The following is a 15,000-nucleotide window of genomic DNA, read 5'->3' as shown; positions in this document are numbered from 1 at the left end:
CTGCTCAACTTGAGAGCTGAGTCTGTCTACAGTGAGTGTATAATTATTTATTCTTTTTCTCTCCAATTAACTCATTGAGTGCCAGCCACTTTTGGAGAACGGACGCTCCCAGTGCCAGAGTTTTCAGAGCGTTTTCAGTGATTTCTCGAGGCCCACAGAATATTGTGTGATATTACTATGTAAACACCGAACACGCAAAAAGAACAAGGAGACTCTATTGTATCATCAGCAAAAAAAAGTTTATTGATACCATTTTCCGTTCTTTAGTTATGAGCCGGAGAAGATAGGTTGTTTTCAGCGTTTTCAGGCATTTCAAATTATAAGCTGAGATATTCAGCCTTTTGTGAAATGCAGCATTTCAAGCACATTCACTGACTCTAGATAATATTTTCTGATGTAGTGATGTGGTGTAGTTGTGTCCTGCCCTGCGTGCCCCACCCCCCCTCCCCCCCCCTCAGCTGAAAACTCCTCCCCACACTAGTAACACACAGCCTCGCACCAAGCGTCTATTTTCGGAATGCTTTTGGTGCGCCGCCTCCCAGGCAGCGCAACATGGAGAAGCCACACGCGGACTGCAGTGAAAGGTTTGGCTTTTCAGTGTCGCGCTGCTGCTTTTCTAGCGGCTAATCATGTGGAGAAACTATGCTGACAGACAGACAGAGGCAGAAGGACTCAGTTGTGTGCGCGGATTGACTGTGTTCGCACGCACCGTCAGTTGCAGCCAGAACAATCTACATGGCTCTGGACTGCAGCATGAGCGGGTTCTCTTTGATCAAGGCTATTTCAGGCTGTGTATTCCTGACATTTCTGTAATCTGGAGAGCACTGTCGCCACCTAAGGGTTCTGTAAAATAGGTTATAGACCTCCAATAGCTACTATAGTTGTACAGGAGCTGCGGAAGGCTTTGATCGACGTCCCACCGTCAAAAAACACATTGGACGTCGAAGGACGTCCGTGGCACTCTACGTCACTATTTAATTGGACGTCGAAGGACGTCCATGGCACTCAATGAGTTAAACAAGCATATTATGCTGTATGCCACTCTGATCATCAATACGATGATTCATTACTCATTAGTAACATTATACTGTTTTATGTTTGTCCTCGCCTTGAGCTAAATCAGAGAAACAAGCTGGCAAAAATAATCCATGATGTATGATGCTACTTGTTCTGTTCCATTTCAAACACCTGCTGTGAAATCTATCATGTGTTAGGTAGCAATAAATCCAGGCTAATCAAATCAATACATGTGGAAGCTTGAACTGATCTCTACTTTAGAGGCAGTCCCCCGAGAGACACACGACACCCTGAACTACGCTGGTAAAGTGGGGGACGCTTTATGTTGTGACACCAAACCCAAGACTGGTGCTTGAGGAACTTCCTCTCGCTGTCAATTTGTGACAAAGGATCACATGACCTGGAAGTAATACCTCTCCTCTCCCACCCACGACCAGGCTCCTGCTCAGTCTTCTTCAGGGGGGGTGGACAAAGGATCTCTCCCACCGAACTGATACAGTATTTGTGTTAGTGGCTGTGTGTGTGTGTGTGTGTGTGTGTGTGTGTGTGTGTGTGTGTGTGTGTGTGTGTGTGTGTGTGTGTGTGTGTGTGTGTGTGTGTGTGTGTGTGTGTGTGTGTGTGTGTGTGTGTGTGTGGCTGGCCGGGTGCCGACTGTTTCAGTGTCACTGCCCTGTACATAGGGGTCTGCAACTCTGCATCGCTGCCACATGCTGGGCCAGTGTCTGTCCCCATGTCAAAGACAACACAGGCCTTGACAGATGGTCCGAGTCACATGTGATTCTGATTGTCCTTCACACAGAGGCTGAAGGGAGCAGCTTCTCACATCCAAAACATGCACATCATGGGCACTGTGTCTTGAAGATCATTGGCACGCACACGTGTGTGTGTGTGTGTGTGTGTGTGTGTGTGTGTGTGTGTGTGCACGCGCGCTCAAGATCAGGAACTATGCAGACCAGAGTAAGTCACTAACGCACGCTCGCGCTCGCGCGCGCGCACACACACACACACACACCAGCACCTTGAAATACCCAGGTTTGCATGTTTGTAATGTACATTTGTAATGTAATTGTTAATTTGCCCCATACTAATTTGCTTTATTTGTTATCAATGGATGTACACCGGGGGTACGGTGACGCAGTCGGTAGCGCTGTCGCCTCTCAGCTAGAAGGTCCTGAGTTCGATTCTCGCTGGAGTTGTGACCCCCCCATATCTTCAGTGCCTACTGCCCAGGTGGGCTATCTCGTCAAAAGGGCCTTTCTGTGTAGAGTTTGCATGTTCTCCCCGTGCCCCCCAGGGGGTTCCTCCATACATAACCCCACTAAAAAAAACATGCAGAAGATCGTCATCCGACCAGTGACGACAACATCTGACTGAAGTTGGTCCCCGGGCGCTGGAAAGAAAAAGCGACCACTGCTCCTGGCCTGCCCCCTGGAGGAAAAGGACAAGCCTGGATGGGTCAAATGCAGAGGACATATTTCACCGGCCACCGTCAGCATGAGTGTGTGTTGTGGCCGCATGCATGTGTTGAAGTGTTCGTGTGATAATAAAGACGGGCTTGTCCGTCTGAAATCGTGTTTAATCGTGTTTACACTGACCAACTCTTAGGATGATTTGATGTAGTGGGTACTTTACGGGGCAGATCAGACGCACTATGATACAATGGTGAATTAATAGTCAAACGGTGAGGGAAGCGCAGCATGGTGGCAGTGGGGCCCATGGAAATTATGCATACCTTATGGATATTCTGGCCAGGCCACGGCTGTCCTGTGGTGGCTAGTTTTGAGTCATTTCCATGTAGCGAAGTCTGTCTGATACATGACAAGTTCCTGCTAAGCAGCGAATGAATTTGAACACCGGAGACAGAGTTGGTCAGTCTGGTCTCTCACACCTCCTTTCCCTGGCCTGTCTCTTTTGCCTTGTCATCCATGGATGGGCCAAAACGCTGAGTCACTTCACCTGCTGTTTCTTGGGTCTCAGGGTAACTCAGCCATGACTTGCTGATGCAATGAATGGGCAGGAGAGAGGCGGTTATAGAACAACAGAGACGTATCACGTGGTGGAAATGATGTTTCTTTTTATTTTTTTCAGGCCAGCATTCAGGACGAACTTTTGCCTCGCATCCCCTTACAACTGCAGCTATGGCATGAGGGTCAGGGTATCTTGACCATTGCTAGCCAACAATGACTAGCTGCGTCATACAACAATAGGGCCACTACAGTTGCATGGCTGCCTATGCTATGGGGCTGTCGTTAGCCACGCTAGTCAGTGTGTTGTTTACATCCCTACTGGATAACATGGAAGAACGGATAGGCTGCTCCACGTGCATATATCACCTGGTGGGAGGAGAGCACCTGACACGGCCTCGGTCCTCCTCAAAGGATGCTGCACATGATGTTTACCTCCAGTGCGGGCTCCTAAACTCACCTCCTCTGCGTGTTTCCTCAGCGCCTTCTCCCTCTCGTACTGAGTGATGAGCTGCTCGTTGTCCTCCTTCAGCAGCTCCAGCTCCACTTCGTGCTCCTGGTTCTCCGCGAACACCGAGTCCAGGTTCTCCAGCACGGCCACGACCAGCGGCATCAGCTCCTTCACCACGTCCTCGTCGTATTTGCCGATGAGCCTCTCGAACTCGCGGTAGATGGAGTTGGCCAGGCCCGATACCCGCTCCGACATCATCGCTGATGTCCCCGGGTCGTCCTGGTACACAACTCCGTCCTCCAGCTCCATTTTCTGCCTCTCCTTTCAACAAATGGGACCAGTGTGAATTATCCCGCTTTACCCCGCCAGTATGAACCAGGTATGAACCAACACCGACGCCCTCTTACTGAATGCAGCGTTTCTTCAAATACCCGCACACATTGATATTATAATATATATTCCTATTATTACATGCATCCGCTAAGCTAGGCTACGTGGATTTCTTCCTCTCTCCCTCTTTTTTCTACTTCGTCTCCTGCTGCCTTCAAGTGCTCCTCGAAGATCCAAAAACGACCGTTCGGCGGTCGCACAGAATGAAAGTGGTCTAGCCTTTCTCTCTCTGTTGTAAGCGGTTATAATAACACGTCAAGTGCAACAGAGCTGTGCTACAACAGCACAAGGAAGAAAATGCACATGATCATTTAGGCTACTTTATTAAAAGCAAAGGTGTTTCACAATTGCAAGTTAAACATAGAATAAAAGTAGACACACAACTATGAACTGCTTGCTTGCTTGCTTACATGTGCCAAACTGTAATGGCCTCTATATAATAATACAATAATAATAGCCTACATCACTCTTATTAATAACTACTAGTATTGTACCCGGCGTTGCCCAGGTTAAATAGGCACACATTGCGCAAAACTCGGCATAACACCAGATCCTAACTAGATTTTCTTAGATGATGTTGGTGGGTGTGCATTAAAGATACACAGACAGACAGACCAGACAGACAATGTCAACTTTATTATACATTGTCAATGCAGCTACAAAGCTTTCTAAACATCATATGTGAGCAACTTTACAACAATAATATTAATAATAATAATAATATATTTTTCAGTCCCATAGTTACAGTAACACTTTACTGGGTCATCCATGTGCAGTCCACATTAATTGTACTATGTACATGAATGCATCATCACAACAGCTGAGTCGTTGACAGATCACGTGATGAGTGACAACAATACAGTCAATGCTGACAACGTAGCCTACCCTATAAAAATGAATTTTATTCTCGTTTTACAGTCTATGATTTGCACTGGCAAATTATAAACATAGGTCAGAAGTATACATGACAATTAGGTCTTATTACATTTATTTTATTTTGTAATGCTATAAGTACAATCACATCAGAAAATATGAAGATAGCCTACAAGAGAAAAATTATCATAATTGATTATAATAATTTGGACCTAGAGCCTCCACCAGGCTAATCAGTGCATTCAGTCATTCAAGAACTGCAAGTCATGTTCTCTCCTCCTCTCTGTCCTCTCCCCTCTCTCACATTCCCCCTGCTCTCCTTCCCCTGCACCCTCCCACCTCTCCTTCTCTGTTCTCTCCTCCTCCACATTTCCCATTTTCTCCCCACCCTCGCCCTAATCCGGGCCCGTATCCTACCCCCTCCCCTCCCCCAACCCTAGACCCTACCTCTACCCTGGCTCTCCCTCCCCTGCACCCTCCCATCTCTCCTTCTCTGTTCCCTCCTCCTCCACATTTCCCATTTCCTCCCCACCTCCTCCCTCTCACATTCCCCCTGCTCTGCCTCCCCTGTACCCTTCCACCTCTCCTTCTCTGTTCTCTCCTCCTCTCTGTCCTCTCCCCTCTCTCACATTCCCCCTGCTCTCCTTCCCCTGCACCCTCCCACCTCTCCTTCTCTGTTCTCTCCTCCTCTCTGTCCTCTCCTCCCTCTCACATTCCCCCTGCTCTCCCTCCCCTGCACCCTCCCACCTCTCCTTCTCTGTTCTCTCCTCCTCCACATTTCCCATTTCTCCCCACCCTCGCCCTAATCCGGGCCCGTATCCTACTCCCTCCCCTCCCCCAACCCTAGACCCTACCTCTACCCTGGCTCTCCCTCCCCTGCACCCTCATCTCTCCTCCTCTGTTCTCTCCTCCTCCACATTTCCTATTTTCTCCCCACCTCCCCCCTCTCCTCCCTCACATCCCCCCGCTCTCCCTCCCTCCTCCACTCTCCTGCTTTCTCCTCTTCCCGGTGTTCTTCCTCTTCCCCCCTTCCCCCACTACTCTAAAGCATAGTACACATTTTACTCCAAAGCATGGCACCCACTCTATCCCCTCCAATATTCCGCCACTATTTAAAGCATGGCATAGCATGGCAATATTCCGCCACTATTTAAAGCATGGCACCCATGCTCTTAGTATTTCGCCACTATTCAAAGCATGGCACCCACTCTTCCCTAAAGCAAGGCACCCATAAGCTCTATATGTGAACATGTGCTTATTTGGCAAAAGGACTCACTACTAAAGGCTTGCAGCCAATTAAATTAGGCATAGCTTGGTTGCTTAGAAATTGACATATGTCCGTTTGCAAGATGTGCGTCTATATTTCTCATTCTCTCCCCACCTCCTCCCTCCCCCTGCTCTCTTCTCCCCCACACCCCCCCTTCCCCTCTCCTGCTCTCTCCTCTTGCTCCTTCCCCACCTCCTATACCCTCCAACATATCCCATTCCCTCCCCACCCCATAACTCTCTCACATTCCCCCTGCTCTTCCCCCTTCTCCTGCTCTCTCCTCTGCTCTCTCTTCATTTCTATATTTTCTATATTATCAATTGTTCAAATGTTATCTTTATTCTGTATATTCTTGTTACTGTTGTGTCAGCTAGAATCAGCTAGACATACTTTCTGTGAAGCCCTCTGAGACATGCTTGTGAATTAGGGCTATATAAATAAACTTGACTTGACTTGACTTGACTTGACTTAAAATCCTGTATTATTGAGATTACATTTACCACACTTTTGTACATCTAATATGGTCACATCTTCCCACCCTTCAGTACTTTATGTTTGCTTTAACCTTTCATGATGATTCAACCGGCTAGTGCTCACTTCTCCACCTGACAACACAATACATTTCAATTATACAATTCAATTCTACTTATGTGAAATGTGATAGCATGCATATTGAAAAACTGTATTGAATAGCTTCCTACTATGCTAGGATTCTCTTCTCCTCCGTCAGTCTTGCCTCCACTGCTGCAGCCGGTTTGAGCAAAAGTTCATCACCAGTTCAGCTCTCCCAACAAAACTCAAATGACCATCAACAGGTTTACTTCATGTTGAGGAAGTCTTCTCCAAAGTCAATCATCTTTCTCAGTGCACACAGTATCAGTGAATCAATGTCATCCTCTAAGTCAATTTCTGAGCTGTAGTTCTTCACTGGAAAGATGCAGTTCATTGGAATACCCAGATCTGAACTGAATTTCTCCATCTAAGTTGAAAGAAACATTCCAGTTGGCAAATTGTGTAAGGTGCTGACCTCAGTTTTTTCTCTCAAATACTGTAAAGTAAAAAAAAAACTCTAAAGATAATTGTATATTCTAACTTAGGTTACATTATCTCTGATCTATCTATCTATCTACCGGTATCTATCTATCTATCTATCTATCTATCTATCTATCTATCTATCTATCTATCTATCTATCTATCTATCTATCTATCTATCTATCTATCTATTTATCTATCTATCTATAGTCACCTTCAGAGACTCACCTGTGTCTTCAGCTGCTTACTGTGATAGACATTTTTGATACTTTTATTGACCTCACGACAGGCATCATCAATCTTGGTGAGAATAGCCACCTGGGGAATCCCTGCAGATACAGAATAGAAATCTTCTAAGTCCTTTAATCATGAGATTTTTCAGAACGTTTGGTAACATTCACAGAAGCCATTGTGATGTGGAAGCAGACTGCACACACAAGAGCAATAAAAAAAACACTTTGATGTTTGCTCTTACCCAGGTCACTGGCTGCTTCTCTGATGTCCCTCATCTTCGCAACGACTTCATTACTCAATAGAGATATTGCATCAGCAGCTATGACACACACCAGAGCATGAACTTTGTCGTCCACCGTGGGGCTACTGTTATAGCTTTCATTTTCTTCTGACAATGTAGACATAGGGTGGAACTGGAAAATAATTAAAACTCAATTTAAATAGTGTGACTTCCATGTAAACAGAGGTTGTATTATGTTTTTTTTACTGAATGATGTCAAACAGAGTTGAATGTATGCAGTGTTTTTACCAAGTAACCGTCTTTCACACGTCCCTTCATGGCCAGTTTGATGTCTTCTGCACGGACTCCTTTGTTAGTCTCTTTATCAAGCCCCATGATGTCATTGAAGACAAAAGGGTAAAAGGTTTTAGGGCTTCCTCTTTGGATTTCTCTTTGGATTTTGTAGGTTTTGTACTGTGAAACACATGGAGGAAAATGCTGTGTTTTTTTTTCATCACAATGCTGCCACCTATTGACTGGTGGCCATACACAGTTTGTAATCTGCACAATGACACTATAGTTGCATCACTAATAGGAGCTGATTCAGTGTACTGTAATTATCTTTGGTGGTGCACAATCCATGTTAGTCAGTCAGTTATCATAGGTGGTGCTTTGGCAAATTTATGAAATAGGGATGGCTGTTGCTTAGTTTAATCAAAAGTTATTACGTATTTGGTGTGACTGTCACCAGCTTTTGCATTCCCCAAAGCTGCATGCGCCATTCTGCCTTGCATGATATTGTTGACAGAGTTGATGAAACTGGACTTCCCAGCACCAACTGGCCCATACACCAGAACTCGAAGATGATGGGCCTCTTCGTTGTGAGGTTGATAAGCCTTCACATACTGCAGATCTCTCTCTTTCTCACTGTTCGGTAAAGAAAATACTTAGATTGGATTTACGGCTTAAAATATGTTCACTTTAAATATTACAAATGGTCAAGATGCATAATTATATTTAATGTTAGTTCTCAATTGTCAATTGTCAAATTGACAAATCACAAGTTAACCAGGATATTACTAAAACACTCAAACAAAATTATGCTGTAGCCTCAATAACCTGCACAAACAGTAAATACAGCCAACAAGGAAAGAAACAAAAATATAGTTTCAGTTTTGTGTTAAGAAACAGAAACAGACAGACAAGGGCACAGTGGCAACACACACACACACACACACACACACACACACACACACACACACACACACACACACACACACACACACACACACACACACACACACGTACACACGTTTGTTTACACTTACTCACCCCCATTGTATTTTCCTCCATGGTTCACTAAAAGCTGACAAGCAAATGTCACATGTTTAATAAGACATAAGCAAAGTTTTAAAGAAATAATATGATCAGCATTTATTTTCTATGAATGATAATCAAAATTGAATTTTGAACAATATGGGAATTGTTTTGCACATCTTACTGGGAGAAGGTGTGGGGGCAGGTTTGGATTTTGTAGTTGGATTCAACCAGCTTCCAATAAATTTCAGCATTGTTCACAAGTTGACTGTCTCTCCACTAGAGAGAGACATAACGGAGAACAACCAATCAATTGTCTGATCCAATATTCTCCCCTTGGCAGGCAGTTCGAAAAAATTGTTAAAAAACACTGGTCCATTTTAAGTTCTGATTCTGCTCTGAATAAGGTTTTTTCTGTCTCACCACGTGTTGTTTACAGAAGACCTCCCAACCTGAAGAACTTCCTGGTCAGGTCGCATTTGAGGCAACCCACACCCTCACATTTTCTTAATAACATTCCTGATGGTAACTATAAATGTGGTGATTGTGCCCAATGTAAATTCACCCACAAATGTCATACATTCAACCATCCAGTGACGGGTAAAACATTTAAAATAAAGGGTATCATCAGCTGTACCACATCGAATATTATTTATATGATTAGATGTTTGTGTGGATCAGTCTACATTGGCAAATCTTCCAGAGCTTTAAAAACCAGAATATCTGAACACAGGAGTGATATTAGGACTAAGGATTTTAAGAATCCTGTGGCACTTCATTTCTTCCAGGCCAAACATTGTATCTCTTCACTCAAATATTTTGGTATAGAGCATGTCAAACTGCCACCTAGGGGAGGTGATATTAATAATTTACTCCTTAGGAGGGAAGCTTTTTGGATCTCTACCTTAGACACCTGTGCCAGAGGCTTGAATGAGTCATTCGATATTAGACCATTCCTTTAATTCTCTTGTTACGTTTGATAGACTTCTTCACTTACCCTCATCTGTGAGTACAGACTCACTTAAGATATTTGTGATCAGCCTACATCCTGTCTGACATTAGTATGGCTCACTTTATCTGCCCTGGAGGTCATCCCTCCCTGATTTCTTTATTTTAATATTTATGTGTGGGCATCTTTATCCTACCCTTTGCAGAACAACTGCCTTGGCCCCTCCTTTTCTAAATGTTTCTCTATAGAATGTTTTTCTACATAATTGTTTTAGACTTGCTCCTTGTTTCCTGTATTTTCTAGTGTACCGACAACTTTGCTTCCTACACTAGGCTGTACTATCTTAAAATGTACTTTTTGTTTATGTCTTGAGAATGTCTTTCACCATTATTTTGTTTTTCATATGAAGCAAGATGCACCCTGTGATGATTAACCTTAATGGTTGATTGCTTGCACCTGTTTTCTTTCCCCCATGCCCATTGGTGGGAGGAGATGTTTGACTTGTATATATGGGTGCTCTCTCATTTTGTGCTTCATTCTGATGAAGGTCTCACGACCGAAACGTCGATTTAACAAATAAACTGTGAGTTAAGTGGATGCAGTGTGCGGACTTCACTTCTTTTTGATACTTGGATTCTGTAGTTCCCATTGCTAGAAAGTAAAGATAATTAGGGAATATGAAACATGTGCAGTTCTGGCCTAATATTAAAATATGTTTTATTTTGTTTGCCTTAAATCAACTGCTACCATGAGACAGAATATCTTGATAGTAAAGAGAGTGAATATCGCATGGACTGTAGGCTCATGGTCACAACAGTTTTGTTCTAACTTCCAATATCAATGGTATAATTGACTCATTATGCTGCAACAGAGTTATACAGTATTATTTGTGTTTGTTTGTGTATCTGTTTAATCCAAGTGTATGATGCCAAACCAAAATTATGTTTTTTAGCTGAATCATTTATTTAGGCTACTGAAACTGAAACTGAAACTGCAAAAAATAGTGTAAAGTTGAAAGGACATTTCATTTTCACAATGTAAACAATAGTAGGCTACATTTTCCAATCATCCCTTAAATATAAATATATATATATATATATATATATATATATATATATATATATATATATATATATATATATATATAAATATAATAGAGAATCCTTACCTAATTGTTGTGGTAGGCTACTGGAACAATGTGGAGTTTCAAGTAATGATGCTGACTGAGATACATGTTGCCTTTTATACCCACCCTCTTTCTGCAATTTTACTTTCAATGTGATATAAACCATGTGACTTACTCTAAATGACACATTCACTTTCACTGATTTTCAGTTTCAGTATGAAACTCCCTCAGAACCTGAGGGAGGGGAGAGGGGAGGGAGGGAGAGAGTGAGAGAGTGACACACACACACACACACACACACACACACACACACACACACACACACACACACACACACACACAATGTACCTCCGATAAGCCTGTCCACACTTTCCACCTATTGGCAGTTCACCAAATTCTCTGGCTTCCACATCCTGGAGGAGGAGGATATTTTAATCATTGTTGCCGCTACACTCAAACCACTTGGCTGTTATTATATTCTATATACAATGCTAAGTAAGCAATGGTAAGGATGCCACATGGGTGCCTCCCAAGACACCATATAGGCTAAATACAACAAGAATACTATGTAGGTAAGATATTGCACATGCCTTATGAGATCAAATAAATAAACCTTAAAGAGGGGTGTTCTAGATTTAAAAAAAATAAGTCATTACATATTCAATAAGATATAATTGCATGCACATAATTATTGGTATGAGTTATTAGATAAATGCACATCACAGGGACAGGCAATAGGCAGACACTATCTACAGACAGACAGCTTATCTGTCATGGCCACACACACACACATAGGTAAAAGCAGATCTCTGCCCACAGTAACATGTCATGTCACACGTGGCTGACCTTGCTTGGCTCCAGCCCTGCTGCTTGCAGCCTTGAGTGTGCTGTGAGCTCCACAGTACAGATCCCCCTCCCCTCCCCTCCCCTCCCCTCTTCTCTCTGCCTATAAAGATTTATGGCTATTGTCACATCTTGTCTGCATTCTGTAACCTCTGTATTCCATACATCATGTATACTGAGAACATGGCAGTCCTCCGGTAATGACAGGGGTATTATGTTTTGGTTGAATACATTATTTTAAGACAACTTCCCGACTCCTGGCTTCAATCAATATTTGGCCATCGTTTTCATATTGGCTGAAAATGTTGTTTATGCGGGATGAGGAGTGAATGAATGCATATAACTAAATGCATTAATGGGCGAGGCGTAATATGTCTGAAAGAGAGACTTCTCGGAGCCTAAACCTAACCCACCCACATTCTCCCAGCCATTCCCCCTACTCACCCCTCGAACCCTGACTCTCTACAAGCTTCTTATCCCTAGCTACGGCCCCTTTTCCCTAGCCCCACCCCCTTCATGGGACGGGGGAGCTGAGGTCACACTGAACTTGAACCTTGACCTTTGACCACCAAAATCAAAAATACAGACGGACAACCCGAAAACATAAAAATCACAACAAGCAGTGAAATACGTCATGAGAGGAAACATGTCAAAGAAACGTACTGTAGAGAATTAAAGACACTCAACTAGCAACATCCCTTCAGCACTGAACAAACACCACAAGTCAGAACTGTGGAAGGCAACTGAAAATCAGCTTTTATTTTTCTATTGATCAAGGCAGGGCAAGTTTATTTGTATTGCACATTTCATACACAGAGCCAATTCAAAGTGCTTTACATAAAATATATATAAAATAGAGAAAATACATAAAATAGATCAAAGAAAGGAGCAGCATACAGAGATTAAAAAAGATTATAAAGTGAAAAAGATAAGCTTCATAAAGCTTTTACATTCAACATGGAAATAAGTGTATATGTATTCATTTGCGACATGTCTTTAATGATTTTTTTTTTTTTTGCGCTATTGTGGATCAATTCTGTAAGTGTCTTTGATCAGTTTATGTCCATTGTTTAACAAATTACAAATTTGCCATTGATCACCATGCATGTCGTTACAATTGTTATTATTATTGAAAGTATAATGTCAATGACAGGATTTCTGACTGTGGAAAGCACCTTAAAATTCCCAGTCAATGTACAAAGTCACAATTACAATGAGTGAGCAGCCATATTCAGTGTTCTAAATGGTCAGTAAATGCAGTAGAGCAAGTACTGTAGGCTTATAATAGTCCACAGTTCCGTATAAGTGCTATTATGTCCTTCCCTCCACGTGACATGAAAAACAGTCTTACATACGCTTGTATACGTAGACGACTCTGTTGCAGGTAGGACAGGAATGCTCCACATCTTGACAGGCGTCCACGCAGAATGGGATACAGCAACAGAGAACGCACCTGAAGGAGGAAGCAAAGGGAATTTATCTAGCCGTTTACAGGTCTTTGATTCATTGCTTTCTTAGAACACGGCTCTCTTGAATACTCGATTCTGATTGGTCAATCAACAAGATTCACCGGTCATTATTTCTCGACAACCGACCGCTGCTCTGCCACACCTGGATTAATCAGTTGATAAGAGCCTTTTGTCAGCAGACACTACTAATTAGGCCAACCAGTTGCAGCTGTGGTGTCTTGTGTGCCAATTACGAATGAAACCGCTTTGTCGTTGAAAACGCTATTAAAAAATCTATTTGAATAATTATTTTTGTCAGATTATTGAATGATTTAGTTGTAGGCCGTGTTCTGTAAGAGATAATGTATAGTGAGCCGGTGATTACTGGGGAAATAATGACCGACAGGTGAATGATTGAGCCAGACACGCAGCGGAGGGCTTAATGATTCACCTGAAGGTGAATCATTATAATAATGACCTTCAGGTGAATCATTAAGCCCTCCGCTGCGCGTCGGCACTCGGCCTGCGGCCTCGTGCCTGCGACCGAATCACAGCAGTGCCGATATTAGCCAACAACAGCACTCCCTCTCGTGTGATATTGCTTAAATATGAGGAAGGCACAGTAAGGAAGGACATGACACGAGCAATTTCATGGAGTGCTTTAATCTGAATGTGATTGGTGATTTTCCAGTTTTGTTCCTAAATGAAATATCCCTGGTGAAAAAAGTGACTCCCACAACATGATCGATAGCATAAAAAAGCCTATTTTTAAAATAATGTACATGTGTTTTTGCTTGACAAAATGAAATAGGGGATCCCCTGTAGTTTAGAAATATTGAATAATGAACTTCAGAGAATGCTGTTTTTTGTTTTTGATTGACACTCTTTTTGAAATCGGAATAGATCTCTTAATTTGCTGTCAGATTATGATTATTGTGCAATAAGGAAACCTTTTGTGGCATGTGAAACGGTCATCGTGTACTTTAACCTCAATCTTCCATTAGATCTGTCTGTCTCGATAGATAGATAGATAGATAGATAGATAGATAGATAGATAGATAGATAGATGCCAAGAATGCCTGGGTGTTCTTACCCAATGACGGCGAGGCCGCCACAGATGAGCCAGGTCATCAGGCCTGGTTGGCGCTCCGTCTTGGTGATCACTGTCTGCTGGCAGTAGGGACAAATGGTCTGTCCCGGGACATCCCGCAGACCGGGGGTCACCACCAGGTTGGTCACTGAGGACAGAGACAACACAAAATAGAGGGTTGCTTAAGGCTTTGTAGGTGGTGAGTAGTATTTTAAAGTCAATCCTGTATTTAACTGGGAGCCAGTGGAGGTCGTGAAGGACAGGGGTGATGTGGTCTCGGCGGCGGGTGGAGGTGAGGAGGCGGGCAGCGGAATTCTGAACATATTGGAGTTTGTTGAGGATTTTGTTGTTGGGTGAGCCGTAGAAGATGCTGTCGAGTCTGGAGGTTATGGACAGGGAGGTGCGGAGGCGGCCAATGTTCCTGAGATGAAAGAAGGCGGTTTTGGTGACAAGGTTGGCGTGGGGAACGAAGTAGAGGGTGGGGTCAAGAATGAGACTGAGGTTGCGGACCTGGGTGGAGGGGGTGATGTTGAGTGAAACATTCTGAGCAGAGCGGGTGAGGGAGTTTGGGCCAATGATGAGAATTTCAGATTTATTGCAGTTGGGTTTGAGAACGTTCTCTTGCATACAGGATTTTATATCGATAAGGCAGGCGGAGAGGGTGGAGTGGGTGGCTGGAGTGATGGTTTTAGAGGAGAGGTATAGCTGAGTGTCGTCGGCGTAGCAGTGGAAACGTAAAGACATCAACGGCGTGGGAAGCCCGGTGCGGTGGGTGCTGC

General features: G+C 43.3%; 3 protein-coding genes across 6 annotated transcripts in view; all 3 read right to left on the bottom strand.

The window, feature by feature from the left end:
* Positions 1-3,741, bottom strand: part of spag9a (sperm associated antigen 9a) — a gene marked incomplete at its 5' end in the record, with an annotated part of 41,301 nt that extends 37,560 nt beyond the window's left edge. Inside the window, one exon of the mRNA XM_083648780.1 lies at positions 3,442-3,741. Coding sequence (XP_083504906.1) covers positions 3,442-3,741 — 300 coding nt within the window. The remainder of the gene's footprint in view (positions 1-3,441) is intronic.
* Positions 3,742-6,555: 2,814 nt separating this feature from the next.
* On the bottom strand, positions 6,556-9,282 carry LOC310788465 (interferon-induced protein 44-like; the record flags this gene model as incomplete). The annotated part of the gene is made up of 6 exons (XM_083650015.1): positions 6,556-6,567; positions 7,223-7,323; positions 7,470-7,641; positions 7,758-7,922; positions 8,177-8,375; positions 9,218-9,282. The coding sequence occupies 6 exons, from the start codon at positions 9,280-9,282 to the stop codon at positions 6,556-6,558; spliced, it is 714 nt and encodes a 237-aa protein (XP_083506141.1).
* A 3,132-nt stretch (positions 9,283-12,414) lies between these two features.
* Positions 12,415-15,000, bottom strand: part of LOC310787565 (lipopolysaccharide-induced tumor necrosis factor-alpha factor homolog) — a 15,717-nt gene continuing 13,131 nt past the window's right edge. For all 4 annotated transcript variants that reach the window (XM_083649024.1, XM_083649023.1, XM_083649026.1 and 1 more), the window contains exons 4-5: positions 14,225-14,369; positions 12,415-13,136 (exon numbers count right to left, since the gene is read on the bottom strand). In XM_083649024.1, the coding sequence (XP_083505150.1) occupies positions 13,031-13,136; positions 14,225-14,369 (251 nt within the window). In that variant the 3' untranslated portion in view covers positions 12,415-13,030. The remainder of the gene's footprint in view (positions 13,137-14,224; positions 14,370-15,000) is intronic.

The sequence above is a fragment of the Poromitra crassiceps genome, assembly GCF_964638095.1.
Source record: "Poromitra crassiceps genome assembly, chromosome: 13".
NCBI classification, from domain to species: Eukaryota; Metazoa; Chordata; class Actinopteri; order Beryciformes; family Melamphaidae; genus Poromitra; species Poromitra crassiceps.
This window is presented reverse-complemented; position numbering and strand designations above follow the sequence as displayed.